Source organism: Trachypithecus francoisi, unplaced genomic scaffold (assembly GCF_009764315.1).
Source record: "Trachypithecus francoisi isolate TF-2019V2 unplaced genomic scaffold, Tfra_2.0 Lachesis_group15, whole genome shotgun sequence".
NCBI lineage: Eukaryota > Metazoa > Chordata > Mammalia > Primates > Cercopithecidae > Trachypithecus > Trachypithecus francoisi.
The window spans coordinates 32,136,182-32,151,446 of record NW_022681460.1 but is presented as its reverse complement, the minus strand read 5'-3'; the positions used below and the strand labels follow the sequence as shown (position 1 = coordinate 32,151,446).

Here is a 15,265-nt window from a genome sequence, read left to right as displayed (position 1 = left end):
CCTATTTGAACAAAAGAGACTGAGGTAAGTATCTTTATGCTTGGTAGCAGGCGTATTTCTTTTAGTTTGTTAATAGGCTTCGTTTGTGGGTGGGGAGGGGTAGTGGTTGAATCAGCCTGTTCTATGTGTTGCTATATAATTATATCTTCAGTGCTCCAAAGAATTTATATTTTCTCAGCAGTTGGCTGCAGTTACTTGTATTTATTGTAATGCCTAGAGTATAAGAGTTTTCTCCTGGTGTTTCCGTTTCACGTGTAGCTTTCAGTAAGCTCTGCTCCCTTGTACCACAGAGTATTCTATTTTCATACTTCTAGTACTTTTCCCCATATGTAAACAACTATTTCTTGCCGCTCAGTGCCAGGCTTGTGGAGTTTTCTTAGTTTTTCTTCTCTAGGCTTAGTATTAAACAGAACCTGAGCACCTGAATCGCAGGCATGACTTTTCCTCAGTGGGTCTTCCCTGTCCCTCTTGCCAGTGAAGTTTTGCCTTGCATAGGGATATTTTGTCAGTACCGAGTCTTTCTGCTTTTTATCAATATAATATCATTGTTCCAAGCCTGTCTCCAGCTTCTTGTATAGCTGCATATGAATTTATTCCCAGGTAATGTTTGCATCGTATCAAGAAGGGTTTGGAAAGCAGGAGGGTTTTAATGTCTGTGTACAACCAAGGTGGGGCATTCTCTTGTGTCCTGCCCTGCCTGTGATCTTTCTTGTGAAGCCTGATAGAAGCCTGGGAAAAAGTTTGTATCTCTTGCATTTTGGGCTTCCAGGGATTCTAAACTGTTCCACTCACCCAGACTTAGTTTTTAAGAATTGGCCAGATGTTCAGTTGTTTTCTTTGTACTCACTTATGGCTGCCACTTCCTCTTCCTTTTCCCTACCAAAGAAGACATGAATTCATATACTTCATCCTCGTTTGGAGGGGCTGGGATTAGTTTATGTGGTTGCCTACAGATGTCAGCTTTCTGATGGCCATAACAAAAGTTATGATTTGATAGATTATCTGCTTTTTTATTATCATCAGTGTGGAAGCAGCATTCTCTTACTATTTTTCACATTGTAAATGAATAAGGAACTTTTTCTTAAACCAGCGTTTTAAAGATTTCTTCAAAGAGCAAAGCACTTTAAGATTATGAACATAGATCTATGAAATGAATGAGGGGAAAAAGCATTTTCCTGACGTTAGTCAATCAGTACTTGTAGCTTGCGGTAACATCTACAGTTAATAGTTTCATGTATAATTTGAAGTATGCTGTAAATCAGAGACAGCAGCAGTGAAAGTAATGGAAACTGGCTAAATGACTTAAATGTTGGCTCTCATGATGAAGATACTGATATATGGAAGATGGCCATAACAAGTTTGGATACATTTTTTTTTAAGAATTGTGAATAGACAAAAGGTGATATTTCTAATTTAATAAACACATTACATCTATGATCTCATATGAATATATAAATCAGTTAAAGTATACAATATTAATAACATTTTTAGATTTCATCTCTATTCCTAGAAAATCTTTTTTTCCTCGAGAATTTTACCTCCCTTCATATTCACTTTATTCATATAGTATATTCTATAATGCATTTAAAGTCTATAAAATTTTTGTTAAATATAGAAATGGGGTCTTGCTGTGTTGGCCAGGTTGGTCGTGAACTCCTGGCGCCTCAAGCAGTTCCCTGCCTCAGCCTCCCAAAGTGCCAGAATTACAGGTATGAGCCACTGTGTCTGGCCAAGTCTATAAAATTTAAGTGGCTATTGGAGGACCTATATATTTAGGAACTTGCAGAAATCTTTGGGGCATTTGTTTCAGAGAGTCATAAGACTTTATTTAGTTATCTCTTTATTTTTAAAGTCTGATATAATCTGTTCGGAGTGATTTTACTTTACTGTCTGAATTAAAGCTAGTTGCTTATGTCTGATGACCTCAGTTTCCTTTTCTGGCAAATTGAATAATAATTCAAAACTTGAGAATACACATCTCATGAGGAGTTATGTATTTTGAATGGTATGTTAAGTACCTGCCTCAGCCTCCCAAAGTACTGGGATTACAGGTGTGAGCCACCACGCCCAGCCAACTTTTTCATCCTTCAAAACTGAAACTCATTGAAGACTATCCCCCAAGCCTCTGGCAATTACTGATCTAATTTCTGTCTCAGTGTGAGAAGGGAACATTAAAATTTTAAGGAAATATAGATATTTAAACTCAAATTTGAACTGCCCTCAGTTTAGAGAAATTATGGATTTTGAAGGATGAAATGGCAGAGAAGATGAAGTCACAGTTTGGGAGGAGAATCACAGATTTTTATTCCAAGTGAAATATGTACTTGAAGTTTTGGTTGTTGCTTTTGGAAAGCAAATCTTGTAAGCTTAAGCGTAGTACTTTGAGGAGTGTGTGATTGTGACAAAAGGGATGTATAACACACAGCATATCCAAAAATTTAGGAGACATATTTGAATCCTAGAACTATCCTTAATTTTCTGTTAATTGGCCAGATTCTAGATAACCTGGTGTATGGGAGGGACCTGGTGGGAAGTAATTGATTCGTGGGTGCTATTTTCCCCCATACTGTTCTCATGATGGTGAGTTCTCATGAGATCTGATGCTTTCATAAGGGGTTTCCTGCTTGACACTCATTCTCTTGCCTGCTGCCATGAAAGACATGCCTTTGCTCCTCCTTCACCTTCTGCCATGACTGTGAGGCCACCCCAGCCATGTGGAACAGCAAGTCCATTAAACCTCTTTTTCTTTATAAATTACCCAGTCTCAAGTGTGTCTTTATTAGCAAGTGTGAAAATGAACTGACACACCTGGCTCTGTGACAGTATGTTTTGTTCTCTTCCCCGACACGCAGAAATTCGTGTTTCAGGCCTCCATCAGTGATACACATGTTAAGTTCTTCAAAATAATCAAAATCTGTGAAAGAGATGCATTAAAACACGTAGTAAGTCAGAATTAATTAGAGGATATAGGGTCTATAACTGTTGATACGGCATTGAAAAAACTGTTAATTGTATTTTTTACTGTGTATTCTTTGCAATGAAATTCTCTGCTTGGAAAAATGTAGAAAAGACACACAAAAAAAACCAAAGTAAGATTAAAATCGTTTTCTAAGGGTTCTTGGAAAACACAATGTATTTTTGGATTATAATCGCCATGTTTCAGCTGGTTTGTGGTTACAAATTTTTGCCCCCAAGCAAGTGTCTTTGTAGCTTTGGACTATAATCTTCATGTTTGAGCTAGTTTGTAGTTACAGATTTTTGCTTCTGATTTTTTTTGTGTGTTTATTTTTTATTCCTTTTATCTATTACTTTCCAGAGTTTCTACTTTCACTTTGTTTTTGCTTCTGTGTCTTTCTTCTTTTTGTGCTGGCTTAGGAAGAGATTTAAAAATATGCTTTCAATGCTTTATTCATTATTTTGGCTGTTGTACTTAGGACTATTGTTTAGAATATCTAGCCTGGCAAGGAATGGAAATTTTCGTGTGTGTGCATGTGTGTGTGTGTGTGTGTGTGTGTGTGTGTGTGTATTCAGATCTTAGAATGTATTAACCTAGATTCCTTTAGACCTATCCCTTTGTCTTATTTTGTTTTTCAGTTCTTATAACTTACATATTACATTTTTATAAAGCCTAGCGAGACATTTAAATACTTTTAAAGTGATTATTATATTTTTAAAGAATACATGTGTATTTATTTTATAGCTACTTGAAGGAAATTTTGCCAAAGAAGTGAGCCATGAAATGGATGGACTTATTTTTCAGCCTACTGGAGTAAGTTCATTTGTCTGTGTGTGTGTGTGCATTTGTCTGTGTGTGTGTGTGCATTTGTCTGTGTGTGTGTGTGTGTGTGTACACAGATATACATATATATACACATAAACATATATGCCTCAGACTTATTTACTTAGAATTGATTACTGCTGTGATTGCTACTTTTCCTTAAAATAAATTGCTCATTATGAAAGATTTTATTTATATCTAAATACATGTAATACTAAAATAAGCACCTGTTTTTCACTCAGCTTACGAAATAAGCATTGTTGGTCATTACATGTCAAAGAAACCAGTCTTTTAATATAACTAGTTATTAAAAGATAATTCTCTACCAATAACATTATATAAATGTTTATTTCCTTTTGTAACTTGGTATAGTTTTATGTATTAATCTCTCTAAAACTTCATTTTGCTGTAGTTTACTGTAGAGTAAAATTCAAACAGTTGTCACTACTTGACAAAAAATACAACTTTTGAATATCTTTCCCATATTAACTTTTTGAAATGCACTGAAGAACTTTTACCAACTTAATGGTTGAATCATATATTTGAAGTAAGTTGTATTTTACTCTATAGCAGGTTTTTTCAACCTTAACCACTGATGTGTTGGGCCAAATAATTCTTTGCTGTGGGAGCTGTCTTGTGCATGGTAGGATGTTTAGCAGCATCTGTGGTCTCTACTCACTAGATGCCAGGAGTATAGATGCCAGGAGCACCCCTTTTACCATTTGTGACAAGCAAAAATATAGTCTGACATTGCCCAGTTTCCTCAGAGAACATAATTGCCCCTACTTGATAACCCATGTTCTGTAGGGCAGTGATTTTCAAAATGTGGCCTGTAGAGGAGGATTAGCACCATCCAGGAAGTTTCACAGATGCAACTCAGCCCCACACCTGTTGAGTAGAAACTCTGGGGATAGAGTTTAGCAGTTTGTGGGTTTTTTGTTTTTTGTTTTGAGACGGTGTCTCGCACTCTCGCCCAGGCTGGAGTGCAGTGGCGCCATCTCAGCTCACTGCAAGCTCCACCTCCGGGGTTCACGCCATTCTCCTGCCTCAGCCTCCTGAGTAGCTGGGACTACAGGCACCAGCCACCATGCCCGGCTAATTTTTTATATTTTTAGTAGAGATGGAGTTTCACCGTGTTGGCCAGGATGATCTCGATCTCCTGACCTTGTGATCCGCCCACCTCGGCCTCCCAAAGTGCTGGGATGACAGGCATGAGCCACCACGCCTGGCAGCAGTTTGTGTTTTGACAGGTTCCCCAAGTGATTCTAATGCATGTTCAAGTATGAGAGTTACTTACTCTATAGGAAAGAGTTTATTTCTTGTGCAGCCACCTCATCATATGGTGCTTTTTTTCTTCACCAACTCTTCTTTTAGTAATTAGAGTATAAGCTAGTTGAGAATTTATATATGGAGACATCAGACTGGGTGCCTGGGGTAAAAGAAAGGGAACAAATAATTTGAACACAGTTAAATACTGTACAGGTTGAATATCTCTAATCCAAAGACTGATATGCTATAACATTTATAACGTTTTGAGCACCAGCATGATGCTCAAGGAAATGCTCGTTGGAGCATTTTGGATTTTTGGATTAGGGATGCTCAACTGGTAAGTATATATAATACAGATATTCCCAAATCTGAAAAAAATCAGAATCCAAACCACTTCTGGTCCCAAGCATGTCAGAGAAGGGATATTCAACCTATGCATGTAAAGCATTATATATGCTTTACATATATAATAAATCTCTGCTAAAATGCAAATTTGGAGACAATGTGATATGTGATTGGCATCTGTCTGTCTTCTAGCCCCCCTTGCCAAACAGAAAACAGAAAAATCTTATCTTCTGTGTTTGAGGGAGGAGGAGATGGAGGAGCACTAGAGGTTAAGGATGGAAATGGAAGAAGATACTATTTTAGGAAAAATAAAGTTGAATCTTGTAGTTCTAACACATTCCAGTCTCCCTAGATGGAAAGAAGCAACGTCTAAATATAACAATGAATTCAGAAAATTTCAGTGTGTGAAACTCATGGTTCAGATATGTGCATATATGGCATATGTAGGAAAAATGGCCTGACAAATAAGTGAGTCTCTTTCTTGGATGTCTAGTATAGGCAGTTGATTTGTCAGTCTGTTCCCTTTCTAGTAACCATACTTTTTTTTTTTGAGATGAAGTTTTGCTCTTGTTGCCCAAGCTGAAGTGCAATGGCACAATCTTGGCTCACTGCAACCTCCGCCTTCTGGGCTCAAGGGTTTCTCCTGCCTCAGCCTCCTGAGTAGCTCGGATTGCAGGCATGCATCACCATGCCGAGCTAATTTTTTGTATAGTATGAATGGTGTTTCACCACGTTAGCCAGGCTGGTCTTGAACTCCTGATCTCAGGTGATCCGCCCCCACCTTGGCCTACCAAAATGCTGGGATTACAGGTGTGAACCACCGTGTCTGGCTGTAACCACACTTTTTATTACAATGACTTTGTAATTGATATCTGGTATTAAGTCAAGTCTTCCTGTTTGCCAGCATTACCTTAAATATTTGTAGACAATTGGTTTAACATGAAAGTTTCAGAATCAGTTTGTCATGTTACCCAGAAATTTTTGCTAGGAGTTTAATTGGAACGTCTTTGAATTTAGACTAATGCGGAGAAAACTGATGTGTTTGCAGTGCTAAATCACTTTCTCAGTGAATGCTGTGGCTTTTTTTCAGGTCTTTTTCTATTCTGTAATTGAGTTTAAGTTTTTTATTATTGTTATGGTAACTTCTAAATATTTGTCATTTTCTGCTTTTGTAGTAAATCATGTCTGTTTTTTTTTAATGCTACTTCTAGTACACCGCCTAGATTTTTTATTTTATTGATTCAACAATCCTGTTGAATTCTGTTAGTTTTCATCATTGTCTAATTTTACACATTGACCAAGACCTCTAGTACTGAATTAAGTATTAGTTCTAGTTAGATGAGGGAGAAGACATTTATACCTTCCTCTCAACCTCAAAGGGAATGTAACTAAATTTTCTCCATTAAGTATGTTTGTGGTAGAGTTCTGTTAGATATCCCTTATTGTGTTAAGAAATTTCTGATTCTGTTCTTTCAATAATTCTAAAAATCATAAATAGGTTTTGGGCTTTAACACCTTTTAAGGCAGTAATGCCTCTTCGGTATCTATTAAGATTATCATGTCATTTTCTTTTTTACACCATTTATGTGGTAAATTACACTGATTTTTCTTACGTTGACCCATCCTTGCATTCCTGGGATAAATGCTACTTGATCATGATATATGTAATTTTTTAAGCACACCTTTGGATCTAGGTATAATTGCTTCTTGAGGATTTCTGCCACCTTATTTCTTACAGTTCATTTTTTCTCTCTTTCTCTCTCTTTTTTTTTTTGGAGACAGGGTCTCACTTTGTCACCGAGGCTGGTGTGCAGTGGCACAAACATGGCTTACTGCAGCCTTGACCTCCTGGGCTCAAGCAGTCCTCTCACCTGAGGTTCCCAAGTAGCTGGGACTATAGGCGCGCACGACCACGCCTTGCTGATTTGTGTATTTTTCGTAGATACGGGATTTTGCCTTGTTGCCAAGGCTGGTCTAAAGCTCCTGAGCTCAAGCAATCCGCCTGCCTCAGCCTCCCAAGTGCTGGGATTACAGGTACGAGCCACTGTACCCGGCCTATTTTTCTGTTTTTTGTATATTCAAAATAATGAAGGTAATATTTTTTTTTGTTGAAAAAATTATGTAAGTTGCACATAATCCGTGGTAATACCTATCCATGATTTTAAAATATCAATTGTATGAGTGATTTGTACTGAAAAATAGAACAGTCTCTTACCTTTTTCTGCACCCTAAGTAATACTCCTAGGAGGTAATTATTTTCCTCTTTTTGTTTTGCTTTTACTTCTACAGTTCCACACAATGTATACTGTTCTTTTTTAGTTTTGTATTTTATACATGATCTGCTTACTTTGTACTGTGGAAGAATAGGATTGAGCCCTCTAATTCCACTAACCCCCTCCACTCCCCTTTCTCCTTCCGTCATCCTATTGTAATTATATCACATGTTTGGTCAAATTAATATTCAATTTTTATATTTTTATGGTGACATAAATATTGTTCCTATCTAAGTCAAATAGTATACAATTATATTTTCTTTTTTAGAAAAGTCTTGTCACCTAGCATTAGGAATATTTTTGGTATTATAATTATTATTTCTTTCTTTAAACTCTCCAAAAGAACTATTTGATTTTTTTCAATGCAATCAAATATATAAGGTCCATTTTTCATTTGAAGGCATTCTTTCTGAAGCCTTCCATTCTTTAGTCCTGCTGCATAGCCTTTTCTTCTTAGAGTTTCTTTTCACTATTTCATCCAGGAAATCCCTTTTACCTTTCTTCTCTGAAAGATTTCCCTACTCTTTCGACTTTTATCTTTTCTGCTTCTTTGATTTGAGTGATCTTGAAAACGTAATGCTGTACAAACTGGTCGTTATACTTATGAAGCTTTTGTTTCAGCTGTAAACTGAACATGTTACTCTCAGTGGTCTGTAATAGCAGATAGCAGTGGTCATAACTGATAGCAATATTAGACAATAGAACTGGAAAGAAGAGAGTAATTTTACTCAAATTCTCTATTTGTAGTAAGCCTCCTAAGACACTGGCTTTCTTGGCCTCTTCCACCTTTTGGATGGCTGTCTTTATACTTGTCTTCTAAGGTGGTTCTATCCCCCTTTTTTTCTCTTCATAGAGAAAAGTGTATGGCTATAGGTGTTTTGGTTAAACCAACCTTTAACCCATGCCTTTTATTTTGCTTCTAGTACTCTATTTCTTCATTTATACTATACATTTCCACTAGGGACAACCAGTCTTCAAACAGTCACTGAAGTCTATTTATTCCTTATTTTAAAAAGATCATGTCAGATTTGGCTCAAATTGTTTTGTATTCAACCTATTTCAGTAGCTTCTTCACTGCTCTTTGTATCTGTATTATCTTTCCAGTCTACCCCTGTTTTGTGACCTAGTAAAATTATATTCTGGAAGAAAGCCTAATATGGGGAGACTGATACTGGCTGATAGAAACATAACATGTAACACAAATATGATCCACATATATACTTTAAATGTTTCTAGTCGCCACATTAAGAGAAAAACAAAGTGGTGAAATTAATTTTAATAATATATTTTAGTTAAACCACTATATCAAAAGTATTATCATTTCAACATTTACACAGTATAAAAACAATGATTATTTTTGTACTAAGTATTTGAAATCCATTGGGAATTTTACACTTGCAGCACATCTTGGACTTGCCACTATTCAAGTGCTCAGTGGCCATGTGTGTAGTAGACAGTGCAGGTATAGATATATTGATTTATTGTTTCCCATTTCTTGTATGTGCTCATGGCATTTGTACGTGATTCATTGGTGATCCTCAGTTGAATTGTAATTCTCTGTGTAATGATAGATTTTATACCCTAAAATACTACCATTAGACTAACAGTGTGGCTTAAAAACACCTCTCTTCAACACTATCATCATAGAGGGCTGAAGGCAGTAAATGCACAAAAAAAGGTAGTTACTAGGTTTCTTTCATATTACCTTAGTCATGAATATTTAATCTTAAACCTCTTTAAACAAAATTGATACATACATATATGCATTAAATATTCCTCTATCATCACTTTTAGAACAGCTTGATCAGAAGTGACACACCTTTGTCTAGAATTAGATCTTTCCTTCCATGACAGTCTAGGTCCTGATCATCAGCCTTTACCTTCTGCTTCTCTGACATGGAGATTTTTCAGTTCTCTGGTAGCAGCTGATCTCATTCTGAGGCCACCAGTCCAAGAGAGATGAGATCTTAGATTCCTATGCACACACTGTGTCTTCATTGCTCTCCATTCCATAGGATTTGTGGGCGATTGGTTTGCTTTCATGAAGCTGAAAGCAGTATCTTTTTCTATCTTTCCTCTTGAAAAATTGTTACTAATTGTCAAATTGCTTCAGAACTAAAACTGATTGCTTGAATCATCCAGAATATAATTTTACTAGGTCATAAAGAGAATCAAAAATGATTCTCTTTAAAGATGCCTTACTGTTTCTAGCTACCCCTCACAAGCTATCTTTTGGTTATTTTTTTGCCTCAAAAAATCTATGGACTGTGGTTATATTTTTGCCTCACAAAATAGTCTGAGGTTATTAGTCCTTTCCTTCCTTATTTCTTTTTAAACCTCCATTGTCTAGGATAGCGTTTAGCCCAGTATATCTTAGAAACTGTTAAAGGAATGAAAATGCATCTTTGTGTTTTCCCCAGTCTTTCAGATTTGACTAGTTTTATATGTTACCAATGTAGGTAAACAGCTTGTAAATTTGTAGCTATTTTATCTTCCTTGCTTCATGGGAGCAAGAAACTTATCAGTGGCTTTCTTTAAATTTCCACTTTTCTTTGCAGAGTCCAGAATCCAAACACCATTCTTCCCTAAAACAATAACATGAGCTTTGTCCTCTGCATGTTCTCTTCAGAGACTTCCCAGTGGGTTAGGAGTGGTCTCTGGTTAAACAAACAAACAAACAGACAGACACCACTGAATATCTTTTTGATTCTCCAGTTTTTCATCTGTAAAATGTAGAGGCTGTAAGAGCTTAGCTTTGAAATTCTGTTATGGTCATATGATGATCAATGCAAATGATATAAATCAGTACTTAAAAATGCCTTCTTTCTGCCAATACCTGGTGAAAATCTACTAAGTAATGAATTTTTAATAAAAGAATAAACTCTTTTATTTTAGTTTCCAAAAAATGATTTGTCTTTTAAATGGCAAGTGAGACAAAATAAACTAGACTTCTTAATGACTATTACATGACTGTATTCCTATTAATTTTTTTCTCCTGCCATCATTTCTTTTTTTGGTGGGTGAGACAGAGTCCTTCTCTGTCACCCAGGCTGGAATGCAGTGGCGCAATCTTGGCTTACTGCAACCCCTGGTTCCCAGGTTCAAGCGATTCTTTAGTAGAGACGGCATTTTACTATGTTGGCCAAGCTAGTGTCGAACTCCTGGCCTCAAGCGATTCACCCACCTCGGCCTCCCAAAGTGCTGGGATTACAGGCATGAGCCACCATGCCTGGCCATCCTGCCATCATTTCAATAGACTTTTCACTTTTTTATCTTTTATCTCCTACGTTGTTAAGATTATGAAATATATGGAATGTCTCTGAAAGGGTCACATTTTGTTCATCAGTGGATGTTGTCAACTTCTTCTAAAAATATTAATTTATTTTTATTAAAACAGATTTATTTTATAACAGATTCTAGATTAGTTTACATTTATAACTTATTTCAGAAAACATGTTTCACAACTACCTATTTTGGTAACAGTTTAATTGATGGCATAGCACTATGCTAATTATACTAGTTATGAGTATCTAGTTCATCATTTTCATTTTCCATGAAGTTTTAATGATTTCAGTGTTTGTTTTTTAATGTTTTATTTCTGATTATAATTTCTCATGATAATTTTCTATCTAGTTTTTTTATTTCTTAAAAGCACATGTTACCAACTTTAAATCTCTTAGTTTTTATCACTAATATATACCTTTCATCATATTTTTGGTGTGCTCTTTAATTGGATGGTTAATTGCTAACACGGCATCTGGCTGTAAGAAGGATGTATTAGATAATCACATGTCTACCCATACTAGTTAATTCAGTGGTTATTTTACATTCCTACTATATTTTTGGTAAATATTCTAAAGGGTATTCTAAGTATAAATATATATTAACTATGCCATCCAGAATAGGCTCCAGTTTCGCATAAATCCATTCAGGGTAGCAGGAGGCAATTTGCTCTCTCAAATGCAAAATTTCATTATGTTGAATTGTGTAGCCTTTGTTATTTTTTCCTAATTTTGGTTTTGTAAGTTCAACCTCGGAGTCTCCTGCAAAAGCTGATTTTTTGCTATTTTTAGTTCATCCTCAGTTTAGGCCACCATCACAAGATTGGTTTTATGTATTCCACTTTCAGACTTTTGATTTGTCAAAGCCCCAGATTAAACCTGTACTTAGCTCTTATGCAGAGATTTATGACTTTTCTACCTCTTTAAAAAAATGGAAATATGTTTCTATTAAAGTTGAATGACATCAGACACTATATGATATTCTGCTAAAGACTTTAAGACACATTTTTCTAATAATTCTTACTCATAAATTCTCCTTATGACTTTAAAAGAAAGAATACTTAAGATTTTTCTTACTTCTTTTATGCTTATACATTGTCATCAATTTCCTTTTCACCAGGTGAAATAGCCTTTTTTTTGATCGTTGTTTGTACATTCAAAGGAAACACCTAAATTTTCCTTTTCACCTGCTCTAAGTCTTATTTGTAAGGAAGTAAGAAGACAGTTGACTATAGACAGGTATGGCTTCTAGTGGTGAGAGGAGACATGATTTTAGGTGGTCCAGGGACAGGGCATCAGATGACATTGCATCATACAATGAGAAATGTAGTCCCATTCTTGTTTTTATTCAGTCTTTCAGATTATAAGGAGAAAGTCTATTTCTAGTTTTTAATATCTAAGACTTGCTGATCTTTCCTTTTCAACAGAGTGTGGACCCACTTTTAGACTATTCAATAGGCAACATATCTACTAGGATTTAGTATCATTGATTAATTTCTATCTTTTCTAATTTTAGGACTACTGGTTATTCAGGGTAAGCAATACCATTTTCTAGTATAGTATAAATGGTAAACCATTTGTTATAAAGTTTCCATTTAAAATATTTATTTTTTAGATTTTAGAGTGAACTAATTTAAAGAAAAATATAATAATAGTAGTGGTATTTTGATGTAACAGAAATCCTAAGGGTGGTAAATGCGAAGTTGAAATTTAGAAAACATGGTGATACTAGCTAGTTACTATATTAGTTTCCTATGGCTACTTTGACATATTACCACAAACTTGATGGCTTAAAACAACATGCATTTATTCCCTTACAGATCTGGAGGTCCCAGCACTTTGGGAGGCCGAGGTGGGCGGATCACTTGAGCCCAGGAGTTTGAGATAAGCCTAGGCAACATAGTGAGACCCCATTTCTATAAAGAATGAAAAAAATTAGCCAGGCATGGTGGCACACACCTGTAGTATTTGGGAGGCTGAGGTAGGAGGATCGCTTGAGCCTGGGAGGTCAAGGCTGTAGTGAACTATGATGGTGGCACTGCACTCAGGCCTTGGTGATAATTGTTCTAAAAAAAATTGAAAAAAAAAAAAAAAAGAGTACTTGTGATTGCATTTAGGGTTCATCTGGGTAATTCAGAATAATCTCCCCTGCCCTTGAGTAGCCTTAATTTAATTATGCCACCAAAGTCTCTTTTGCCTTATAATGTAACACATTCCTGATTAGGTGGCCATTTTTCAGCCCACCAAAGTTATAGCTTAATAACACGTTTCGGACGGATAGCTGTAGACCTTAATACCCAGTGTAATTTCTGATTCTGTCTTTATAAGATTTGTAAATTACCTTTCTTCCTTAAACTTCCTATTAAGAGCAAGTTCTAAATGAGAAATTTAGGACCCTTAATCAAGCCAAGAACTTTTTAAGTAAAATTTGCCAACGTTTCAAAATTTTTCTCTTGGGGAAGTCTGAAACTTTTTGATGAACTCAGCTTTAATAATTAAGTGCAGGGCAAGTAATGCATTGTTATGACAAAAGTAATATAGTATATTAGAGGTAATCTGCATTTTAAAAATAATGTTAAAATGTGTATAAATTTTTCTTTTATTTTTACGTTGGAGGATATACAAATTTTATAACGTGTAGTTATTTTCCCTGAAATTCTTTCACCAGTCTCGAGGTCAATCCTTCAGTGTCTTGCCTGTTGTTACTATTCGTGGAGTAGAGAAGGTAAAGGGGCTAGGGTCCACTCTTGGGTAAACTTTCACTTAACCTTGCAGTTTCAGTTTTTCTCTTCTGTTTTGAATCTTCTCCACTGTAGCTCTGTCCTTCAGCTTTTTCACAGAATAAACATATCTCCTGCCTTTTGCCCGCAGTAGAGGAGAGAAAGAAGCTAGAGGTTTAGTGGTCCTTCTATAGACTTTCCCTGGTCTCCTTGTTATATGTCCTATGGCTTACCTTTATCTCCTGGCGGCTGTGTAGGTTACCTGTTACTTATGTGACTCAATCCTTTCTGGGGACTGCACCATGCAGCAGGAATGACTTGCATTGACATCCTTCTTTGCATGTACTTAGTATTTGGTTTTCTTTGCTCTATGCTCTGTTAACTTCTGTACTTTCTATCTTTCAAAATTACATTGCTATGGTTTTTTTTTTCTGCTATTGTTGGTCTCCTATTTTTGTTTTCCCTTTCTGTTGATACTTCTTTTTTCTGTAACTCTCACCTTTAGTGAGGTTTTATATCAAAGCGGGCATAAATACATGTTTAGTCTACCATTTATCATAAAATCTTTGAAACTTCTTACAGTGTGGTGTTGCATCTGTTAGTTCCTATTAGCCAACAATTCAAGTAAATCAAGAAAGGGATAGCTGAGTGATCAGCCTAGTGATCTGAAAGGGTGAGTGTATATAAAGTGGAGAACAAGTCCTGATGAAGCACAGGCAAAGCCTGTTATCCATCCTCTGGTACCACAGAAATATTCCAAAGGCAAATGAATGGCAATGGATGATGAGGATTACTAGTGCATCTACTTGTGAAAAAACTCCTTGGTCTAACTGTGTTTGGTGCTAGTTACTTAAAACTTAGCAAGAAGTTTATTTTACTCTGTTACATTCATTATAATGAGTGAATTGAGGTTGAATAAAGGGTAGAAGATGTTAGTACTGTTGAAAAAAGAAGATATGTCTATAGGTATCTATAGATATCTACATATTTGAGACAGAGTCTTGCTGTGTCGCCCAGGCTGGAGTGCAGTGGCGCGATCTTGGCTCACTGCAATCTCCGTCTGCCGGGTTCAAGCAGTTCTCCTGCCTCAGTCTCCCGAGTAGCTGGGACTACAGGCTTGTCCCACCACGCCTGGCTTATTTATTTATTTATGAGATGGAGTCTTGCTCTGTCACCCAGACTGTAGTGCAGTGGCGCAATCTCAGCTCACTGCAACCTCCGTCTCCTGGGTTCAAGTGATTCTCCTGCCTCAGTCTCCTGAGTAGCCGGGACTACAGGCACATCCCGCCATGCCCAGCTAATTTTTGTATTTTTAGTAGATACGGGATTTCACCATGTTGGCCGTGATGGTCTCCATCTCCTGACCTCGTTATCCACTGGCCTCGGCCTCCCAAAATGCTGGGATTACAGGCGTGAGTGTAATTAACACACTTGGCCTAATTTTTTGTATTTTTAATAGCGACGGGGTTTCACCATGTTGGCCAGGCTGGTCTCAAACTCCTGGCCTCAGGTGATCCACCCACCTCGGCTTCCCAAAGTGCTGGAATTGCAGGTGTGAGCCACCATGCCCAGCCAAAAAAGAAGATATTTTGAATCCTA

General features: G+C 36.5%; 1 protein-coding gene across 3 annotated transcripts in view; it reads left to right on the top strand.

Moving 5' to 3' along the window:
* The window catches only part of RNGTT (RNA guanylyltransferase and 5'-phosphatase), a 332,775-nt gene that overhangs the window by 148,986 nt on the left and 168,524 nt on the right, over nt 1–15,265 (top strand). For all 3 annotated transcript variants that reach the window (XM_033234571.1, XM_033234572.1, XM_033234573.1), the window contains exon 12: nt 3,701–3,769. In XM_033234571.1, coding sequence (XP_033090462.1) covers nt 3,701–3,769 — 69 coding nt within the window. The remainder of the gene's footprint in view (nt 1–3,700; nt 3,770–15,265) is intronic.